Below are 24,245 nucleotides of genomic sequence, written 5' to 3' on the forward strand. Positions count from 1 at the left end.
TATCTCCCTCCCACTCTTCTAATGGAGTGTGTACCTTGCTAAACTAAGCATTTGATATTCTCTGAACTTGCCTCGTGATTAACTGCTTATTATTTCTGATTTATTTTCCTTTGCATTGAGCTGATATTCTCTTCTCACATCTATGCTCATGAAAATTCTATTCATCTCTCAAGGTATAGCTCATAAAGCACCTATTACATGAAGACTTCCTTGATGAAGTTATCTGATCTTTCCTTCCAAATTCATAATGCACTGAATTGCAATATTCTAATGGCAGTAATGATATACAGTTAATTACTTCTATATAGAATCATAGCCCTAGAGCTGGTCGGGCTTTAGAAGCTATCTAGTACAAATTCTTTATATTGAAAATGAAGAAACAAGCCCAAGGATGTTAAGTGACTTGCCGAAGGTCAAACAGGGAGTTTGTATCATAGGCAGGATGTGAACCCAACTTCTCTGATTCCAGAGTTCTTCCCACTGTACCACACTCTTACCCATATCCTGCTAATTTGATTTTCAAATTCAATAAATATTATTAAGCCTATAATATATAAAGAACATTATGCTAAGTGTTAGGAAATATAAGGCTCTGCTACCACCTCTCCAAATATTTACTTTGTATTTATTTTATAAACCATTATATGATTTATATCCATGTATATGATAGTATGCTATCTGCTCCAACAGGACGTATATCTTGATAATAGAACTGTTTCACTTTTTTTTCTTCTCTGTACACAGAACACCTGGCACAGTGTCTGACAGCCACTTAATAAATTCTTGTTGATTGATAAAAATGAATTTGGATTGAGCACAATGTTCCTGTGAAGCATAATCTAATTGGTTATGACAAATCAGATAACAATAATATAATATAAATTAAATGGTAAAATTACCAAAGAGTGAATCAGCAGCCTCTTAAAGAATATAATTCAGCTATTTTTTTCCTTTTCACTTCTTACTAGAGATGTAACTGTACTTTCCCAGTCTTCTAGACATTATTCATCATTTCATTCAAAGGCAAAAATGTGATTATTTATACAAATAGGAAGGATGCTGAGAGCGGACATTTTAACTCAACTTGACATGACTTTGAATATCACTATGGACCAAAAAAAAGATTAAATAGACTAAAAATATTGAATGACATCAAAAGATATAAAACCATCAAGAGCATAGGGTGAAAAGAGTCTTTCCCCTAAAATCTTGGCATGCTAGAAAGCATTATTTAAAACTAGAGTGGTATAAGACCAATATAGAAGATCGTAAACGTATGGACTTCATTATCCAAAAATTTAGGCCAAAAATATAATATTAGATCTACAATGGATTTTTCAAGGAGGATATGCATAGGAGTGATATGTCTTTAACCTTCTAACATCAAAGTCAATCAATGATCTTTGAAAATTGTCTATTATGTAGACATGTTCTCCTACAAAATATATCTTAATTATATTAATAGAGGCAGAATTCTGAACTGAATGAATTGGTCTGGTCTAAAAGCATATATTTTTTTTACTAGTGATATTTTTTCCTAATAACAATATGGCCCTAGGTCTTTTCAACCCCTATTTCTCCCGTCTTTTCATATTTTGCTTTACATCCTTGCCTCAGTGACTGACTGTCTGACCCCTGCTCCTGTTTCAGGCAACTTCACCTTTGCCTCACCCTGCTCTGAACTCTGATTTTCTACTTACTGAGATTGGTTCCCTTCAGCCTTGTTTCTTCTCAGCCCTGTTTGAACTTTGATCTCTTAGCTATTGATCCAACTCTTGCAGGAACATACTGTTTACCTCCACCTTATCCCAGCCCCAATTTCCAATCAGTTAGTCCCAGTGGCAATATGAGAAACTTAGTACCTCATTGGTACTGTTATACCACTCATTATTGCTCTCTTGTAGCTATTCCACGCCCCTCCCAGTCCAGCTAATTTTATCTGCATCAAGATAATGCCAACATGACCATGTCTCTGTTAAGTACCATATAAACCACGTTGAATAAACCTGCTTCCTTCTACTAATGGTACATAAGACAAAGTAGGTCTTGTTATAATTCACCCAAACCACATTTGTTTTAGTCTGGTGGTTATTACACTGTAACTGAATCAGCTAACCTCATAAGATCCAGATGTGAACTGTCAAAGCAAACATATTTGTTATAGCCATATAAATGGAAAGGGGGCACAGAAATTGTCTTGGGTTTTTAGAAGAAGCAATCTGCTGATGCCTCTAAAGAACTGACTGAGAACTCTCTAACTCCAAACTCATTTCTTGAATAAAACTGAAGAAAAATGGTACAGTTGGAATCAGAAGACATAGGTTCAAAGCTTAGCTTTGCCACTTAATTGCTGTGTGCCATTCAGCAATACTCATAGACTGCCAATGAGCCTCAGTTTCCTCATCTGTAAAATAGGGATAATACCTAATTTTTCTAATTTGTTGAGGTTGTTATGATGTTCTAATGAAGTAATATGTAAAACATTTTAGAATTACTATGCAAATGTATTATTATGCTGGTTTTCTTTTTGTTTCTATCTTCTAATTATACTTTTTTGCCCCTCAGTAAATATTCTGGGCCTAATTATCTTACAGTATTTAATGCTATGACATAGCTTCAGTACAGGCAACACACATAGGAAGGAAGCCAGTTGAGTCACCTTTTTGTTGACTTCTGTAACATCATAACCTAAGTTACAGAATTTCAATTACCTAAAAGAACCAGGTAGATTATGAGAGATTTATATCTTCTCACATCTTATTGAAATCTTTGCAATCTTTTCCCAAGTTTGCTGAAAGCAACCAGTTTCTCAATTTCAAGTATGAGACCAAAATGTGAAAAGGAAAACTGTATTAGAAGGAACAAGAAAAATCCTAGAATGACTTATTAGTCCAGAAAATAATATGTAAATATGCAAAGTCACTTAGGATCCTGACCATGGAAACATCTCTAATGGGGACTCCCTATCCTAGGCTGGGTCTTGGAAGTTCACTCCTTTATGTCAATTCTGTTGTTCAAAAGAGAAAAGGATAGATTTTTGTCTCTCTCTCCTTTCTCTTCTTCCATTCCTTCTAGTTCCACTATACAGACACAGTCTGTCACTTTCTCAGATGAGACCAGGCTGGGGTGATGTAATGGGATGTAAATTTTAAAGATCTTCCCTGCCCCTAGGCTAAAGTGCACCTGAAGCCTGGGGTGGGAGGCTTGTTTTTCAGTAGATACTTCTTGATTGGCCAGTGGATCCAGAAGGTTGTTACATTCTCTGAGCCAGGAGAAGGCTATATAAGCCCTGATGTGTAGCTTTATTTTGGGGCTCACTTTGAGAAGCATTCTGTGATTTGATGAAACTCTGGGCTAGCCGTTGTCCAGAGCCCCCGGACTTTGAAAAACCCAGATGTTGATTTGGTATGGATGTAATGGCTGGACAGTTTGGAAAGCTGTCTACTTGATCTGTTTCTGTCTTGATAATTCTGACTGTATATTCTGAAGTTTGGGGTGCTGGCCTTTTTCCCCTGAACTAGGTAAACGATACATATTTGACTGATTAAAGTAAGCTTGTTAACCCATTTTGAGTTCCTTTACTTTATAAAAGCAGATCCAAGAACCTGTGTGACCAGCCACCCTAGGGACGCCGGGGTGCTTGCTGCTACAGGTGATTCTACCTCTCCAGGGTCAAATGAGGAAAATTAAAGCTTTAAAGCTTTTCTCTTTCTCCCTCTCTCTCTCTCTCTCTCTCTCCATTTCCATCCCCTTTCTTTCCCCCCATCCTTTTCTTTCTCTGATTGCCTCTACTCTCTCGATCAGGAGACTAACCTTAAAACTAACATCCCCTCTTTAATTACCAAACCCATCCATTATGCCCATCTCTGAGAACAAATGCATTTTATTTTCCTCAATTAATTCAAAGGGGAAAGGATGAGAGAGAGTTCCTTACATCCCATTGTTTCTTACATTAATCTTGATGCTAAAACTTGGAGGACTGTATTTGGCTGGAAGCATTTTCAAGAGTTTAAGTGTTCAGCATTTTGGACTTAAAGAGCAGATGACTGGAAAATGGCTATCGATCAGCATCCAAGACACAATAAGCTATACTAAATTATAGAGTAGGATCATTTAAAACTATAGTGATTTGTACTTTCTTTGGCTAATAGCAGCAGCAATATTCCCCCTGCATATAGAAGTATATTTTGGGGAAATTCAAAGGGCATGAAATTTTTATGTATCATGGCTGGAATTGCTTAGTATTTGGTCAACTATACATAACAATTATACTATAAATTTTAGCACTTGTATAGTAAGTAAAGGCTTTCTAAAGAGAGTCTAGAAAAGACCTTGAAGGTGGAGGAGCCATGATAGCAGAGTGAGGTGAGCATTTTTGCTGTGTTTTCTCATCACACCCCTCTAAACAACTTTAAAAAGCACTTCAAAACATATGTGTTGGATAACCTACAAAAACGTCATAGTGAGTCATTTCTCCAATCCAGCACAGCTTAAGAGGACAGAAAATAGGTCTTCAGTTTCTGGGGTTGGAACTGGCCAGAAGCTCAGCATGATGGGAGCAACACAGCTGTAGGCCTTGGAGACTCCAGTAGCACCAGGAGTGCAAAGCACCAAGCACATTGGAAAGGGGCAAAACACGCGGTTAGAACAAGGTTCCAGAAGATATTTGAAAAATTGCAAGATATAAAATAAACCCATACAAATCATTACTATTTCTACAAATTACCATCACAACCCAGCAGGAAGAGATGAAAAGAGATTCTGTTAAAAAAAACTATACACAATATAAAATACTTGGGAGTCTGCCTCAAAAGATACATGCACTGTATGCCTAAAACACACATGCTAAATACTATATACAAATAAAGCAGAGCTAATTGAAGAAATATTAATTGTTACATGCCTCATTAATTGTTGCAGCCAGATTCAATATAACAAAAAATTACAATACTACCTAAACTAATTTACTTAATTAGTGCCATACCAATAAATTACCAAAAAGGAACTTTATAATGCTAGAAAAAATTCATCTAGAAGAACAAAATGTTGATACTTTTAAAAGAATTGGTTTCAAAAAGGAAAAAGAAAGAACCTAGAAATACCAGATCTCAAACTATATTACGAAATGGTAATCATCAAGACAATTTGATACTTAATAAGGAACAGAGTGTTTGATCAGTGGAATAGATTGGGTAAACAATATACAGAAGCAAATGAGCACAGTAACATCATGTTTGATCAATCAAGAACTCGCTAACAAAAATCACTGAGGAAACTAGAAAGCAGTCTGGCAGAAACTAGATATAGACAAACATCTCACAAAAAATAGCAAGATAAGCTCAAAGTGTATATGTGACTTGCACATGAAGGTAATTTCCTAACCAAATTAGGGGCACATGGGAGAAAATTATCTGTCAGATCTATGAGCAGGGGAAGAGTTCATGATTGAACAAGAGAAAGAGAGCAATACAAGGAGGAAAAATGCATAATTTGGGTAATATGAAGTCAAAAAGGTTTTGTACAAACAAAACCAATGCATTCAAAATTATAAAGAAAGCAGGAAACTAGGAGGAAAATATATAGCAAGTTTTTTTCTGTCAAAGGTGTCATTTTTCAAAAATAAAGATAACTGCTTCAGATTTATAAAAATGAAACCCATTCCCCAATTGATAAATGGTCAAAGGATATAAACACACAGTTTTAAGAAGTCAGAGTTACCAATAGGTATGAGAGAAATGTTCTAAATTGGGGGCAGCTAGATTGTGCAGTGAATAGAGCACCGGCCCTGAAGTCAGTAGGACCTGAGTTCAAATCCGGCCTCAGATACTTAACACAAAACTGACCGTGTGACCTTGGGCAAGTCACTTAACCCCACTTGCCCTACCTTCCCCCTCAAAAAAAAAAAAGGAAGAAAGAGAAATGTTCTAAATCAATAATTAGAGAAATGCAACTTAGAACAATTCTGAGGCACCATTTCAGTTGTTGTTTAGTCATTTCTTTCAGGCATGTCTGACTCTGTGACCCCATTTGGAGTTTTCTTAGCAAAGATACTAGAGAGGTTTGCCATTTCCTTCTCTAGCTCATTTTTATATGGGGAAACTGAGGCAAATGGGGTTAAATGACTTTCCTAGGGTCAAGTAAGTTTCTGAGGTCACATTTGAACTCAAGAAAATGAGTCTTCCTGACTCCAAGTCCAACACTCTATCCAATATGCTACCTAGCTACCCCCAAGGTTCAGAAGGCTCACACCTGTCATATTAAGCTGACAGAAAAGAAAAATGACAAATGCCAGAGAGTATGTAGAAAAATAGGTACAGTAATGCAATGTTGATGGAGCTGTGAACTACTCCAACCATTCTGGATAACTGTTTAAAACTGTGCCCAAAGGTCTATAATACTATGCATACTTTTTGACCCAGTAATATTACTACTAGGTCTATACCCCAAAGAGATTCTTTAAAAAGGAAAAGGTTTCTATGTGCAAAAATATTCAGAGCAGCTCTTTTTTCCAATGGCAAAGAACTGAAAGATGAGATGTCCATCAATTAGGAAATAACTGAACAAGCTATGGTATATGATTGTGATGGAAATCTATTAATCTGTAAGAAATAGTTAAGAGAACTATTTCAGAATATCCTGGGAAGACTTATAACTGATGCAAAGGAAGTGAGCAGAGCCAGAACAATGCACACTATAATGGCAATATTGCTATAATTATAATCAATTATGAAAGACCTAGCAACTCAGATCAATATAATGATCTGCCACAACTCCTAAGGACTCATTATGTAAAATGCTATCCACCTCCAGAAAGAGAACTGAAGGACACTGAGTACACATTGAAGCATATTTTTACCCTTATTTCATTTGTGTTTTTTCTAAAATGTAGCAAATACAGAAATACGTTTTGCATGATTTCATGTGTATAATTGATAAATCTCATGGTATATACATATATGTGTGTATACACATAATTGGTATATCTCTTGTCTAGTCTTTTTTTTTGCTTTTTGGAAGACAATTAGGGTTAAGTGACTTGCCCAGGGTCACATGGCTAGTTTTTATGTTAAGTGTCTGAGGCCGGATCCAAACCCAGGTCCTCCTGACTCCAGGGCCAGTGCTCTACTCACTGCACCACCTAGCTATCCCTTTCTTGTCTTTTCAATGCATAAGGGAGGGTATAGAGGAAAAAAGAGAATTTGGAACTATTTTTTTAATGAAAAGAATTTTTTTAAATAAAGATAGTCTGACTTTCAATGACAGGATAAGAAAGAAAATTATGTTTAAAATTTTAAAATAATGAAAGTTTCCATAACTTTTGACCAAGCATTCCAATTCTCTGCTACATGTATGTCTCAAAGAGGTCAAAGACAGAAAGCTTATACATCAAAATATTTATAAGAACATTTTTTTGTAGTAGGAAAAGTACTAGAAAAAAGGTAAATGACCATCAGTTGGGTAATGACCAAACAAACTAGTACATGAATGTAATGCAATATCACTACTGTTCTGTGAGAAATGAGGAATGTAGGGAAATATGAAAAATTCATATGAACAGATGCAGAGTAAATTAATCAGAACCAAGAAAATATTGTGTTTAATGGTTATTATATAGAATCGTGAATTCTGTATAATTATAATAACTAAGAACTGGTCCTTGAGAAACAGAAAAAAATGCACTTCCTTCCCTTCTTTACAGAGATGTGAGTATGTGGGCATGGAATATTGGCCATACTTTCAGAATCTGTTGATATGATGGCTGGTTATGGTTAATCATTTATTTATTTTCTCTTTTTTCTCTTAATTAACATTTTAAAAATGAAATGTTTTGTTTAAGGGATGACTCACTGGATAGGAGAGTGAGGTAGGATGCAAAATTATAATATCATATAAAGATTATTTTTTTTAAAAAGGGACAAAAAAGGGAGAAGAAAGAAAAATATAACAATTATTTGGTGAGGGAAAAGTCCTGACCCTAAAGAATAATTATAAGCAATATTTTCTCATTCAGTTCAGTTTAACAAACACAATATTAAGTGCATATCATATAAATTGCGTATACTAATGAGAACCTCAGTCTCCTGAACTTGTATAATGCATCATTTGAAAAGACCTGCTATGCTCCCAGGGAGTAATTATGCCTGAGCTCATTGTTTGTGTATTTTGTTTGGTTTATAACCATGATTTTAATTTTATTACTGGTAATTTGGATCATTTCTTAAAGGGAGGGAAAGGTAAAAACTTTTGTTAAGCACCTATTATGTTCTAGGCACTGTGCTAAACACTTGCTTTGATCCTTCCAACCCTGGAAGATAGATGCTATTATTATACACATTTTACAGTGAATGAAACCAAAGCAAGTAGAGGTGGAGTGAATTGCCCAAGTTCACATAGCTAAGAAGTGGTTGAGGATGAATTTGAACTCAATCTTCCTGACTCAGCTCAGCAATCTATTTACAATGCAGCCTAGCTGCCTTTATTAAGGCACATTAGATATAAGTATGCAAATACTGAAAGCTCCTATGATTTCCTGGTAGAGATCTTCTGTGAAAACTCCCTCTACCTGACTGTATAACATTTGTAATTAATATTAACATCAATGATTTGTTAATTAATAACTACTAATAAACAGCTCATTAACTTCCTTGTTCATTATATTTTCTTGTGAACATCCACTCTATTAATGTAAACTGATTTTTTTCTTTTGAAATTCAAAGACTGGAAAGTATTTGTGGCATTGATATTCAACTTACTATTTTTCCTATTTCAAGATTGCCTCATTGGTTTAGATTTATTCTACCATGTTGAAGGACTTTGAGAACAAGAACTTAAACTGAAATGATTCTGTCCTTAAAAGAGAAAGAAAAAGGACCTGCAAGGCTGCTTTTGTAACATCAAATCCCCCAGATCCTGGCCACATACTGAAACCAGTTTGTCCTTATGTGTTATTGTTAGTATCCCAATAGAATTTACATCAAGTCAAAATTGAATAGACTGGGTTTCAGTTACTTATGTGGTAATGTTTTGTTTTTTCTTTGTTGTAACAAAGAACATAAAGGGAAACTTGGAGAATAAGGTAAACATTAACTGGAACATTGAGCTCTCATTCTTTTGCTGAAGTAATGATTCAAAATGAAACAAATATTTCAATATTTTTCATTATCCTATTAATCGAAAAGTGAAATTTGTTTATGACACCAAAACAAAAGAACAAACTCTTCATTAGTGCCTTTTTTTTAGTCTCTGCTGAAACATGTTTTGTTATCACAAATACAAAAGATCATATCTCAGAACAAACTAGAATGAAAATAAAATAATATGCCATTATCTCATTAGTAATGAAAGACTAGAAACCAACTATAGTAGTACTCAATTTCTTTGCAGGACTGGCTTCCAGCTGCCTGACCCTAACCATCAGACAGCTATAAACTCAGAAGCACATAAGGACGTTGAGTTAAAATAACTGTAACAAAACCTGGGCACAGAATCAGTCTCTGTCTCAACTACTGTATATCGAATAAAGCATCATATGAGAAACACAAAAACACTGTTAACAACAAAAAATAACTGACATTACAGAGAGAAAACAGAGGAAACACCTGTAATCAAAGTCCAACAGTGTGAGGGCTAGTTAGAATAAGAATAATTTACACACCTCAATTTTCCCTACCATATTAGACTATATCAAAAATAAATTCATTGATTTTGAAGAAATGCGGTATGGTAGATAACATCCTGAATGAAGTAGGAACATAAATTCATAGGTTCTGTCACATGAAGAGGTTGTGTTTAGTATATAATTTTCTCAGCTAAAATTCCCTTCTGATGCCTTGTCATGGGAAGAACAAGCTTTGGCAGGTCCTACCAAAGTGGAACGGTTTTGAGTATGGGACAAGGGGTGAACTACATTCCAATGATCAGCCTAGTTAAGTTCAAAGAATCTCACTTCTAGATCAGCCACTGGAAAATAAGTTTGGGGTTTTTTTGGTTCATAACGTTTGTTTTGTGTTGGCAACTATATTAAGTTACTTAGTAACAACTCTACTAAGACTATTTTAATAAATTATACCTACTAGTAAGTTACAGTAATAACTTACAGTTACTACTATAGTAGTAAATAAAGGTAGTACACTAGTATAGTAGTAAATGTAAGTCACACTATATTGTAAGTTACCATAGTATAGTTATGTAATTGGGTCATAGAGGAGTTGTATTCTGTACTGGTGGAAGGATTAACCTATACTGATTAAATGACAAATCTTTTTAATAGTTTCTATTTGAGAAAAATGGAAATAACTACATTTTAGAATTATTTCCATCCTTTGAGAAAGAAATCTATCCAGTAAACCCAAAGTTAATGAGGCAGCTTTAAGCCAACAAAATGCACCTTCTTTTGGGCAGAGCACCCTCAGGTGAAGGGAGAGAAAGCAAGAGAGGAAGAGGGAGAAGAGACTACTCACAGGTTGTTTGTCCTTTGTTCTCTTAGAGGACCATGGCATCAGGGAATGATGGCATGACTTGCAGTTGACTTGGATTTGAGTGACCATTTGAGTTTATAGATTGGACAATAGGTCCCTGTCCTCCTAGCACAGAGTTAATGTAAATAGTAAATAGTAACTGTTTCTCTTTTGGCTAGCAACCCTGAGCATCTTCCCCTCCCATTTTGATTTTCTTTTTAATTAAAGGGGCCATCCCTTGACCGATTCACTGCATGGGCATTACCTCACTCGAAGTGAGAACCTGAAAAGACCTTAGCCTAAAAGGGCCAGCATCTCCTGTTACATCCTGAGCCATTTCCAGTCATCCTGATGAATAATATCAGGCCACTGGACCCAGATGGTGCTGGAGGTGAAAGTGAGGCTAGTGACCTTGCACAGCCCTCCCTTACTCAAAATCAAGTCAACAGCAAGTCATGTTATCATTCCCTGATGTCATGGTCCTCTCTGAGAACGAAGGACAAACATACAATAATATCTCTATCCAAAGCAGGGAAACCCAACTGTCTACTAAACCTCTTGAACTATATGCCCTGTAGAGGTCTTGAAATCAGTGTGCTCCAAATTGAACTCATTATCTTTCCCCCCTAACTATCCTCTCTTCCTAATTTCTCTATTACTGCTGAGGACATTGTCTTCAGTCACTCAAATTGAAAACCTAGGCGAAATCCTCAACTCCTCATTTTCTCACTCCCCTTCATCCAAGCAGTTGTTAAGTCCTGTCATTTCTGCATTTTTTATATCTCCCATTGTGTACCCCTATCTCTCTTCTGACACTGCAACCACCTCAATGCAGATCCCCATCACTTCATGCCTGGACTATTGCAATAGCCTGGTAATTGATCTTATGTCTCTTACCACTTCAATTCTTCCTTCACTCAACTGTCATATTCATCTTCCTAAAGCAGATATCTAATCATTATCATATGCCTTCATTCAATAGACTCCAGTGGCTCCCCATTATATCCAGGATAAATGTAAAATCATCTGTTTAGCTTTTAAACCCCTTAATAACCTGCCCACTTCCTTCTATTCCAATCTTCTCATACCTTACTCCCTGGCATGCACTCTTTGATCCAATGGCATTGGCCTCCTCAATGCTTCTCTTATAATAGGATTCTCCATCCCAAGTATTTTTGCTGGCTGTTCTACTGGTCTGAAATGGAAGTGTTTTGTCCAATTTTCCTTAATGCTAGTGCCTTATCTCTGATACTACCCTCAATTTATTAGATATATCGATAGGCAGATAGAGTTTGTACATAGTTATTTGCATGTTGTCTCATCTATTAAACTGTTAGGGACTGCCTTTCTCCTTTGTTGCCTTTTTTTGTATCTGAAGTACTAAGTATAGTACCAGCAAATAGTAAATGCTTAATAAATGATAGTTCACTGAATAATTGAGTAAAAAGGAAATGAAGTTTTGACACTTCCTGAAAGAAAAGTGATAGATTCAAGGTGCAGAATAAGACACGGAAATGACTAATGTGGGAATTTTACTTAACTATGCATATTTGTTACATGGGCTTTGTTTTTCTTTTTTTAATGGAGAAGGAAGAAAGGAGAGGAAATATATTGGTCTTAATAGAAAAAAAATAAATTATTTTTAAAATAAAGAAAGAAATTAATAAGACAAGCTTCATTTATCTGGAAAAATCCTTTATGTGGAAAATTATATTCCCTGAAGTTGCCAAATATAAGAAATGTTACCTAAGTTAATCATCTAAATTATTTTTACTGGTATTTCTGGGTTAGTTTTTAATTATCCAAGACCAAAGTTTTCCCATTGAAAATGACTCCTGCTTGACTTCATAAAGTTTCATACCTAGTTTTAAACAGTGATTTGACAGTTGTCTTTCTCCTGGTAGATTGCTGGCATTTGATTTGTTTTCATTGCCTGTCTAACCTCTAACACACTTGGGGGCCAAAAACATGATAAACTCATTTCCAAACTCATTCAAGTAGATCTAATACACTATGGAGAGGCTGCCTCCTTCTTGACCCAAAGTTTAATCTTTAAATATTTCACATTTAGATATAAAGATGACAGTGTTTAACCGACTCTCCAGGAGGTGTCCACCTCCTACCCCCAGTTGCTGACCAATGATGCTGACAGTTTAATGAGGAATTGGTATTGGCTCCTCTCTAGCCTACAGCTAAGTCCTTCGGAAATAAGGACTCTAACCTACATCTCCCCTTTCTGCTTCTCCCTAAAGTTTAATTTGGCACCTTCCCAGCAGCTGAAAATTGCATCTCCATGATCACCTCCCCAACATTATGCAAATGTCTAGGGCAGATGGAGATCAGCTGAGCATAGTACTTCACTTTGTACTTAGCTTAACCAAGGCTAGTGGAAACCAGACTTCAGTGAAATTGGAAGGACATGGAAGATTAGAGAAGGGACCTTAGAGATTATTGAAGTTCTGACATTTCTTTTTACAATTTAGAAAAGTGAGACCAAAGTGATGACAGCACCCAACCAGGTGTCCTGAGTCCTAACTCAGTGCTAAGTCATGTTAATTCTGTTGAGAGAAAATGTGGAGAGCTTTAGGAGGAAAAAATGGAGAACTAAAATGTTAAATTCAATCCTATGGCATATAATTATTTAATTAATTATTTAATGACGGAGCACTGAAAGGTTAAGTGATGATCTGAGGGGTCAGACAGCCAATGTGTGCTAGAAGCAGGACTTGGATCCAGAATTTCCTGACTCTGATACTAGCTTTCCAAATACTATAACATGCTCTCTCTAAAATAATGACATAAAAATAATATTAAAATATTAACATTTCAAATGGGTCTAATCTATTTAAATATATTATGATTATTACTATGACTCTATGGGGTTTACTATCCCTGTTTTACAGATGAGGAAATGGAGACTGAGAGCTCAAGTGACTTACCCAGAGTCATACAATAAGTGTTTGAGGCAATATTCAAACCTAGGTTTTCTAGCTTTTGATATCTAACTTTTGAATTAGGATCCATGATCATGGTGTTACTGAGGATAGAAGGAATTAGAAAGGAGAACAGAGTTGAGAGAAATGTTTTGTTAAAGGTAGTGGTGTATTAAATGGAATGTATTCCAAAGTTACCCCTGAATCCTCTGTATAATTTTATAGAGATCTCCTTGAGCTCTTTATAGAGTAACTTGGGATCACAAGTAATGGAAAGCTAGCACATACTCCCTCTTGGAAGATGATAGTGGTGTTTGGTAACTTTTGAAAATCCATCTAGGGACCTTGTCTACTCTGAGCATTGTACAGCAGCATGATGTAATGGAAATAATTCTAGCCAGGAAGTTAGAATCCCAGCTCTCAAAATGGTGTGACTTTGCATACAAAAACTTCACTGCTGTAACTTTAGTTTCTGCATCTATAGGATAACCAGGGTGAACTAATATTGCCTGCTTTTCTAAAATTCTATTATTCTCATTCTCATTGCTGTTTCTTGAACTCTCTTTCCTTCTAATCTGTTTTTTTTTAAAGCAATCGGGGTTAAGTAACTTGCTCAAGGTACCATGGCCAGTTATTTCTGGGTGTGGTGCTGAGTATCTGAGGCCAGATTCTATCCCCAGGTCATCCCAACACTGGAGCCAGTGCTCTTACTCGCTGAGCCACCTGGCCACCCCTTAAAACAATTTTTTGTTATTTTTTTTTTTGTTTTTTGGAGGAGGGGAAAGTAGGGCAATTGGGGTTAAGTGACTTGCCCAAGGTCACACAGCTAGGTTTCTGTTAAGTGTCTGAGGTCAGATTTGAACTCAGCTCCTCCTGACTCCAGGGCCGGTGCTCTATTCACTGAGCCACCTAGCCGTCCCTCTTGAACTCTCTTAAATATTGATTGTCCCTCAGGGTAAAAAGAAAAATTGTGTGAAAGATTGACAATGAATATTCAATTTAGAGAATAGTTCATTTCTCTAATATTGGCTTCTGAAAACTAAAAGGAAGTGTGATATCAGTGATGCAGATACTCATTTCATTTATATGCAAACTAAGATCCTTTCATGCCTTACTAGGTAGCCTTTATGAGCTGCAGCAGCCTACCTGGTGCTCTGGCTGTATATGTATATGATTATAATCTATGTATATAGTTCTATGGGATGTCATGTAGAAAACCGTCATGTATCAGTCAACTTTCTGGTGATGAACATTCCTCCAATGTCAATCCTAAAATGTATTGATTATATTTTCTTCCTTTCTTCAGTCAGGTCTGATAAGAACCCAGGAAGCAGATTATTTCTTGAAACCACTTCCTCTACATCTAGCCCTTAAACTGAACTATTCGGCACCAGATGGACATCATTCCCATGTACTTTACAAAAGATCTATAGGAGCCCAGCCTCACAGTGATAATGAAATCATGATGATCGAGAGGAAAAGAGAGCTGGAAAAGCACAGCAGATTATATCAAGAAAACCATCATCTCCACCATGGATTTAATCTCAAGCACCCACAAAAGCAGCATTTCTGTGGAAGGCGCAAGAAATGTATGTAAGGGCAATTTTTGGTTTTCTTTCATTATTATTTATGGACACAACATGTTATAGTAGATAGATAGCTGGTCTAAAAGCCAGGAAGACTGTGTTCCAGTGTTGCCTCAGATAAATGTTGGCATCATGACCTTGGGCAAGTCACTTAATCCTTCAGTTGCTCCCTGGCAATTCTCTAAGACTACATATTGCAGACAATCAAGAAATCAATAAACATTTATTGAGCACCTACTATGTATCAGTGCTGGGGATGCAAAAACATAGTCCTTGTTTTCAAGGAGCTCACAATCCAATGGGGGGAGACAACAAGCAAACAAATATATACAAACAAACTATACATAGGAAAAATAAGGGAAAAAAATTAACAGAGGGAATTAAAAGGGAGTGAGAAAGGTTACTTTTACAAGATGGGATTTTATTTGGAATTCAAAAAACATATGGGAAACCAGTATGTAGAAATGAGAAGGGAGGGCATTCCAAGGGAATAGCCAGGAAAAACAATGGCTGGAGTGTCTTGTTCATGGAACAGAAAGGAGGACTGTGTCACTGGATCAAAGAATACCTAATGAGCTTAAGGTGTCAGAAGACTGGAAATGTAGAAGGGACCTAGGCTATTAAGGGGTTTGAATGCAAAATGGGATTTTGTATTTTTTCCTAGAGGCAAAAGGGAGTTTTTTGAATAGGGGGAATGAGAAAGTGAAATGGTCAGACCTACACTTTAAGAAAAATCATTTAGTGGTTGAATGGAGGAAGGTTTGGAGTAGGGAGATACTTGATACAAGCAGACACATGAGCAGGCTACTGCAATAAACTAGGCATGAAATGATGATGGCCTACACCAGTGTCAGAAGAGAGAAGGAGCCATATTTGGGAAATATTGCAAAGGTGAAAATCGACAGATCTCGGTAAGAGATTGGACATGAGTTGCGTAAGAGAGAGTGAAGAGTTAAGGGTGAATTCTAAGTTATGAGCCTGTCCAACTGTGAGGATGCTGTTGATTTCTAAAGTAACAGGGAAGGAATAAAGGGAAGAAGTTTAGAGGGAAATGTAATCAGTTCTTAGATGTCTAATAGATATCCAGTTTAAGATTTCTATAAGACATCTGGAGATGTTAGATTAGCAGCAGAGAGATTGGGGCAGGATAAATAGATGTGAGAATCATCATAGAGATAGTAATTAAAATCATGACAGCTAATGAGGTGAAGTGAGATGAGTGATGTAGTATGTAGGAAGAAGATAAGAGGGATCAAGATAGAACCCTGTGGAATACCTTTGGCTACTAGTCGTGGTCTTGATGGGAATTGTGATGAGGGTTGAAGAAAAGAGACTGAGAGCAGCAGGTCAGATCGGTGGGAGAAGAAATAGGAAAGTAGTGCCTAGAAAACTAAAGAGAAGAGATTATCAAGAAGGAGTAAGTTGATTAATCATGTCAAGGCTCCTAAAAGGTCAAAGAGGATTGAGAAAAGACCAATGGATTTGGCAACTAAAAGATCACTGGTAAGTTTGGAGGGAGCTGTTTCATTGGAATGATAAGGTTAGAAGCTGTATTGTAAATGGTTAAAAAGAGAATGAAAAGGAAAGTGGAGGCACCAATTTTAAGTGGCTTTTTAAGGAGTTTAAGAGCAAAGTGTAGAAGAGACATAGGACAATAGTTAATGGAGATGGAAGGATCAAATGAAGGTTTTAATTTTCTGGAGGGAGAAGACATAGGCATGTTTGTTGGCAGTAAGGAATAAAACATTAGGCAAGGATAAATTGGAAATTAGTGAAAGAATGAGGATAACAGAGAGGACAATCTGTTGGAGGAGATGGGATGGAATGGATTGCGTGAACAGGTAGAGACATGGTAAGGAGTAAGGCAGTTGCATCATGTAAGATAGGAGTTAAAAAGGAGATAGCAGCAGAAGACATATGAGTGATATGAAATAAAGAAGAAGGAAAAAGAGAAAACTTTTTCTGTAAAATATAAGGTAAGCTTCTCAGGTGACAGGGTGGCAGGAGAGAGAGTCATGAGAAATTCGAGGTGGGATAAAAAAATTTGGGAGAACTGTTATGGAGGGTAGAATAGTAAACTGATAAGGCAAGTACAGAAGTATTGCATAGAAGCAGTGAGGGCCCAGCTGTGATTGTGTAACATAAACCTGTAGTGGACTTGGTCAAAATGATTATAATTTTTCTACACCTTCATACAACAGTGAATGAGTAGGAAGAAGCAAAATCAGAGAATGGTGGGTGAATATAGGTTGAATATGGGCAGGACATAATAGTCAAAATGATAAGGGGGCTAAAGATTTAAGAGGGGAGGACACTGCAGAGTTGAATGGATACACTAAGGGGTCAAGATGGAGAAAAGTGGAGAGTGGCTAGTACAAATGAAATTACCTAGAAGAGTAATTAAGGGATAAAGGGATTGGGCATGATGGTGTGGACAAATAGTAGACTTTTATATTCAAAGGCAGAAGGAGAGATGAAAAGTCAGTAGATTTTGGTCTGAAAAGGAGATTTCAGAATTCTTGAATGTGGAGGTGGCACACTGGTGGATGATGGCAAGATCCAGGGTATGACTATCTTTGTGTGTAGTTGAAGTGGAATAGAGGAGTACATTATGGAAAGTGAGTAGGTTGAGGAACTGAGTGGATAGGAAGATGTGGACCTATATCGCTAGAGTTTCCTCACCAGGTTGTTCCCTACACCAGTGATGTCAGAGGTCCAGTCTTTTTCCTGTCCCTATCCCATTTTTGACATATTGTCTTAAAACATTTATATAAATTAGTACAAGTATATCATAGCTATAAGCTATGAAAAAAAAAACATTTTCTTTCAGGAGTATCCTCTCAGAAGTTGGGAACCTGTGACCTTGAGGTCCTCAAGGGTGGACCTTTGACTGAATCCAAACCTCACAGAACTATAAATCCCAATAAAAGTATTTGTTCTTTGAAGTTTGAATTCACTCAAAGGACCATTCTTGAGGACCTAGAGAGCCATATGTGGCCCCAAGGAAAAGGTTCCCCACCCTTGCAGATGAATTCATAGAAATCACCATAATAATAAATTTAACGTAAAATCCCTTCCTAGTTTTATTTCTTGTATATCTTGGACTGATCAGGTATAGTATAAATTGATAGAAAAGAATAGTAAATTAGACTTAACTAATCATTTTATATTTTAGAGATGTAGTAACATCTTAGAGGTGGAATCACTTACATTTTCTATCTAGTATATATCTATAAAATCCCATTTTCTATGTTGAGGAGAATTTGTCTTAGTCCTCTGTTTCAAAGAATTCACATAAGGAGGACAATGTCTTTATGATAAAACTATAGAAATCATCTTGTCTTTTTATATAAGACTTCTTTGTGCATGAATCAATATAAGAAAGGAACATGTATACCACTGTAATCATTATAAATAGTAGTAATATAAGTAATGTACTAGAAAAATTAGTCAATAAATTCAGGAATAAAAGGACATTTATACTTCTGTTTGGAAAGATTATGTTTAACACTGTAACAACAAGCACCCTAGCATACCCAGGAAGGCTGCTAGCACAGGTTCTTAGATATGCTTTTCTAAAGGAAAGAGTCAACAATCTTACTTTATCATTTACTTAGTTCAGGGGCAAAAGTCAGTACCCTGAACTTCAGAGAACATACAAAGAGAAATTATAAGCAAAAATTACAGCATAAACACCGACAGACATAGCTTCTAACCACCTGACCAAAGAACACATACATCACTGATTAATAGATAGATCCAGCTGTCTGACCATTACATACATACATAGCTACCAGAGAAAGAGAAGCACCAACATCTGGGTTTTCAAAACCAGGAGTTCCTTAATGGCTCACCAGAGTCATCTGGCAACAACACTCTTCCCATGAGTAAGCCCCAAAGCAAAATGCTAACCTCAGAGTTTATATACACTTCTTCAAGGTCAGAGGGCATCACAACCTTCTGACCCACTGCCTAATTACAAATTAGCAAAAGGTGTGGACCTTCCTGAACAACAAGCCTCCCCTAATCAAGCTTCTTTTCTTGGGCTCCATATGAGGCCTATTAATGGGTGGGGAAGATCTTCAACTCCCTTTAACATTATAAGCATTATGTTTATTATTAAATTATTAACTATATGTTTGAGCCCATGAAAATATTGAGTAAGCATTTGTCCTTGCTATAAATTGCAAAACAGTTGAAATATAAGATGCATAGAATACAAATATACTCATTTAATTCAAATATTTCATTTATTCCAGACTGTCAGCTCCCTAGTCACTGATACTGTGCTTTTCACTGTAGACCAAAATTCATGAACTTGGTTACTGTATCACCCTGTTGGTTCACTTTGAGATTACTGTCCACTAAAAAGTCCAGCCTTTTTTTTTTAATGAACTACTATATAGCTATGACTCTCTCATCTTTAACTGTGAAGTTGTTTTTTTTTTCTGAAAACAAGTGTAAGATTTTTCATTTATCTTTCTAAAATTTGTTCTTAATAGATTCAGCCCAATTATAACTTTTTTTTATGAACCCAGCCTATCATTCATGATACTTGGTATACCTTACAGTTTTGTCTTCCGCAAATTTGAGAAATATTATAGCAATACTTTCATATGAGTCAGTGATAAAAATGCTTATCAACAATGTGCTTAGCAATTTCCTCAAGTAGGAATTGGAGACTTCCTTCCAAGATGACTTTAAACCATTAATGACTACTCATTCTTTGATACCAAATATTCAACCATTTACGAAACCATCTAAATATACCTTTATTTAGACCATACCTCTCTGACTTTTCCAGAAGGACAGCATGAAAGATTTTATTATTTTTTGCAAATATCTAGTTAACTATATTTTCATCATTCACCTGACCTAGGAATATACAACTGACTAGTAATTTTATTGATATATAGAATTATCGGATGAAAAAACTCCCTCTACTAATGCAGATTGGCACCTGTACTTCAGAGAACTGGCCACAGCAATGAGAGAGTAAGTGACTTGTTCAGGGTCACAGAAAATATGTGTCACAACCTAGGTTCTTCGTGATTCTGATCAACTCTTCATTTATCATATCACATTGCCTCACCAGTCTAGCAATCATTTCAAAAAAATGAAATTAGTTAATCATACAGTTTTTAATGGGCCCATGTTGATTCCTCATTATCACTGCTTCTCTTTATAGATTTTCACTAACAATTCCTTTAATGATAATTCTAGACATATTTTTCACCAGTAATCAAAGCCAGGCTGATGCCCTATAGTTTCAATTTTATTCTCTTCTTGTCTCTTCATAGCTCTTGTCCTTCTGAAGCACCATTCCCTATAATTTTTTCAACTATCATTGACACTAAGCTGGTAGTCACAGCAATTTGATGTTTTTTATTACCTTTAGATGTAGTTCATCAGAGAATGATGACTTGAACTCATCAAGGACAGGCCCATGATCTCATCTTACTTTCCTACTTATCCTCAGGAATAATAACTTCTCCAATACTTTTCTTACCCAATGATCATTCGTCTTTGCTTATAGAACACAAGAGAAAAAAGAATACAAGTACTATGCTTTCTGTTCATTATCCTTTATCTTCACTCAGTCCGCCCTGAGCAGTGGCTATATCCTGATTTTCATGCTCTTCTTTTCCCAATAAATTTTAACATTTGTGTCTTCTTATTGTGTCTACTTACTTCCAAATGTTCATTGGTCCTTATATCCTTTCTACTCTCTTTAATTCTTCCACTCTCCAATTTACTTCTACCTGTTTAAATTCTTTTTCTTCTTTAACATATAAGTTTTTCTGTTTCTTGTAAAGAAGAATTCATTCTCACTGGTAACATAGAGTTCAGAGGTGACCCTCAAACCCTACTATCTTCCTTTTTTAGAGGGAACATAACTTGTATTTTGAGCATAGATAATAATTTACTTATCCATGGCAAAAATTAAAACATCAGATATACTCTATGAAACATACTGACAAATGTACCCTGCTCTCCATACTTTAAGAAAGTGAAATTGAGAGTCCTTTGTTTTCTTGCTAGCTGATTCCCTGGGCAATTACTATGACAAATTTTGTTTTTATAGGAGTCTTCAATTTGGGGGCTATTGTTCTGTTTCTTACCTTGCTAACACCTTGCTAGCACCTTACAAGAAAAGACAACTTCATTCCTTTGTCTTGGCAACTTAATTTTACATTGTCTTACTTATCTTTTCTAAATAGGTTTGTCACCTTACCAATTTCTTTCTCCTTTATTCATTCTATTCTTTTCCCAATCATTCTCCTTTTCCTACAGGCCTTTTCCTCTTTCAGCTCAACTGCTTCACCTATTACACCTTATTTATCTTGGCTCCTTCTGCTTTAGTTGTCTTATTATTAGAATCCTCCTTCTCATTCTCCAGTCCTCCTACTACTTCTATTACACTCTTCTAATCTTCTTCTTTTCATCCTTCTACTTCAACTTTTTCTCAAGTCTTCATAGATCTCCCCTAACCTATATATCCAGTTCTACACATTATTCATAATTATGAAAGCCCTTCAAATTACCTACACAATTTCTTCTATTTCTTCAGATCAAGTCCTTTTCTCATAATAATTGAAGTTAGTTAACTAATTGTTATGTTTTATTGATAGGTCATATAGCTGGGATTGAAAAAAATAACAGAATAGAGGTCAGAGTCTGAAGTAAGCACCATGGAGAGCTCAAGAGAATTTGGTTCCTTGATTGATTTACAAAATGAATGAATCCATTTTTTCTTGTTTACTTAACCACCTGTACACCACCCTGTATGTCAGACTCTTAACATTCTTTTTTTTTTTAGTATGCTTCAATCTGTATTTAGACAGCATCAGTTCTTTCTCTGGGGATGAATAGTATGTTTCATCATAACTCCTTCAGAGATGTCTTGGATCATTGTTTTTCTGAGAATAACTAAGTAATTCACAGCTGATTATCTTACAATATTGCTATTACTTTATACATAGTGCATTTCACTTCACATCGGCCCATGCAAGACTTTCCAGGTTTTTTTTTTTCTGAAAGCATCCTGCTCATCATTTCTTATAGTACAAGAGCATTTCATTATAATCACATACAACAACTTGTTCAGCCATTCCCCAATTCTCTGCACCCAGAAAAGAGTTGTGGTAAATATTTTGTATGTATAGGTCCTTTTCCTTTTTGTTTTTTGTCTCTTTTGGGATATATACCTAGTGGTGGTTTTTCTAGGTAACAGGATATGCATGGTTTTATGCCCTTTGGGCATAGTTCCAAATTGCTCTATAGAATGGTTGAATCAGTTCACAACTCCACCAAAAATGCCTTAACGACTCATTTTCCCCACATTCTCTCCAACATTTGTCATTTACCCCTTCTGTCCTATTAGCCAATTTAATAGATATGAAGTAGTACCTCAGAATTATTTTAATTTGTATTTCTATAATAAATAGTGAGAGTATTTTTTTTCACATGGCTATAGATAGCTTTGATTACTTCATCTGAAAACTGATCATATTTTTTGATCATTTGTCAATTGGGAAATGGTTATTTTTATAAATTAGTATAATTTCTTTATATATTTGAGAAATGAGACCTTTATGAGAGAAATTTGTTTCAAGAATTTTTCACATTTACTATTGCTAACGGTATTTCCCTCCATCCTATCTCCCTCCTCTTTGTTCTCTTCTCTCTCTCCTTTCACTCTGTCCTTCCTCAAAAGTATTTAGCTTCTCATTACCATTTCTCCAATCTGCCCTCCTTTCTATCACTCCTCCCCTCCTATTTTCCTGTAAAGTAAGATACATTTCTATATCAAACTGAGTGTGTGTTATTTCATATTTGAGTCAATTCTGATGAGAATAATGTTCACACACTCTCTCTTACTTTTGTAAAGGCTTTTTCTTGTCTCTTTTGTGTAAGATAATTTACCCCATTCTACCTCTCCCTTTCTCTTTCTCACAATACATTCCTGTCTCACCCTTTATTTTTATTTTTTAGATATCACCCCCTCATAATCAAATAACACCTGCGCCCTCTGTCTATATATACTTATTCTAACTACCCTCATAAAGAAAAAGGTCTTATGAGTTACAAATATCATCCTCCCATGTAGAATGTAAACAGTTAAACTTATTGAGTCCCTTATGATTTCCCTTTCCTGTTTACTTTTTTATATTTCTCTTGAGTCTTGTATCTGAAAGTCAAATTTTCTATTCAGCTCTGATCTTTTCATCAGGAATGTTTGAAAGTCCTTTATCTCATTGAATTTCCATTTTGCCCCTGAAGGATTATACTCAGTTTTTCTGGGTAGGTGATTCTTGGTTGTAATCCTAGCTCCTTTTCCTCCAGAATATCATATTCCAAGCCCTTATATCCTTTAACATAGAAGCTGCTAAATCTTGTAATCTTGAACTATCTTGACTGTGACTCCATGATACTTAAATTGTTTCTTTCTGGCTACTTGCAATATTTTCTCCTTGACCTGAGAACTCTGGAATTTGGCTATAATATTCCTGGCAGTATTCATTTTGGAATCTTTTTTTCAGGGGAGTGATTGATGAATTATTTCAATTTCTATTTTACCCTCTGATTCTAGAATATCAGGGCAGTTTTTCCTGATAATTTCTTGAAAGATGCTATCTAGGTTCCTTTTTTAATCATGGTTTTCAGGTAATTAAATAATTTTTAGTTATCTCTCCTGGATCTATTTTCCAGGTCAGTTGTTTTCCAATAAGATATTTCACATTGTCTTCTATTTTTCATTCCTTTGATTTTGTTTTATTGTTTCTTGATTTCTCATAAAGTCATTAGTTTCCATTTTTACTCAATTCTAATTTTAAGGCATTATTTTCTCCAGTGAATTTTGAATCTTTTTTGTCCACTTGGCAAATTTTGTTTTTTAAGTCACTCTTCTCCTCATTGGCTTTTTGGATTTCTTTTACCATTTGGCCTAGTCTATTATTTAAGTCATTATTTTCTTCAGTATATTTTGTGTCTCTTTTACCAAGCTATTGACTCGTTCTTTGAAATTTTATTGCAACACATTTCTCTTCCCAATTTTTCCTCTACTACTCTTATTTGATTTTCAAAATACATTTTGAGCTATTCCATGACCTGAGATAAATATATATTTTTCTTGGAGTCTTTGGATGAAGAAACTTTGACATCGTTGTCTTCTGATGAGTGTGTGTTTTGATCTTCCTTGTTACCATAATAACTTTCTGTAGCCTGAGTTTTTTTCATTGCTCATTTTTCTAGCCTATTACTTGACT

The 24,245-nt window shown here is 35.6% G+C and overlaps 1 protein-coding gene across 1 annotated transcript in view; it reads left to right on the top strand.

Moving 5' to 3' along the window:
- The window catches only part of ADAMTS16 (ADAM metallopeptidase with thrombospondin type 1 motif 16), a 248,323-nt gene that overhangs the window by 68,805 nt on the left and 155,273 nt on the right, over positions 1-24,245 (top strand). The window contains exon 4 of the mRNA XM_069076863.1: positions 14,697-14,979. Within this exon, the coding sequence (XP_068932964.1) occupies positions 14,697-14,979 (283 nt within the window). The remainder of the gene's footprint in view (positions 1-14,696; positions 14,980-24,245) is intronic.

Source organism: Petaurus breviceps, unplaced genomic scaffold, assembly GCF_028583685.1.
Source record: "Petaurus breviceps papuanus isolate PSGF00001 unplaced genomic scaffold, PetGlider_PUasm1.0 151, whole genome shotgun sequence".
Taxonomy (NCBI): Eukaryota; Metazoa; Chordata; class Mammalia; order Diprotodontia; family Petauridae; genus Petaurus; species Petaurus breviceps.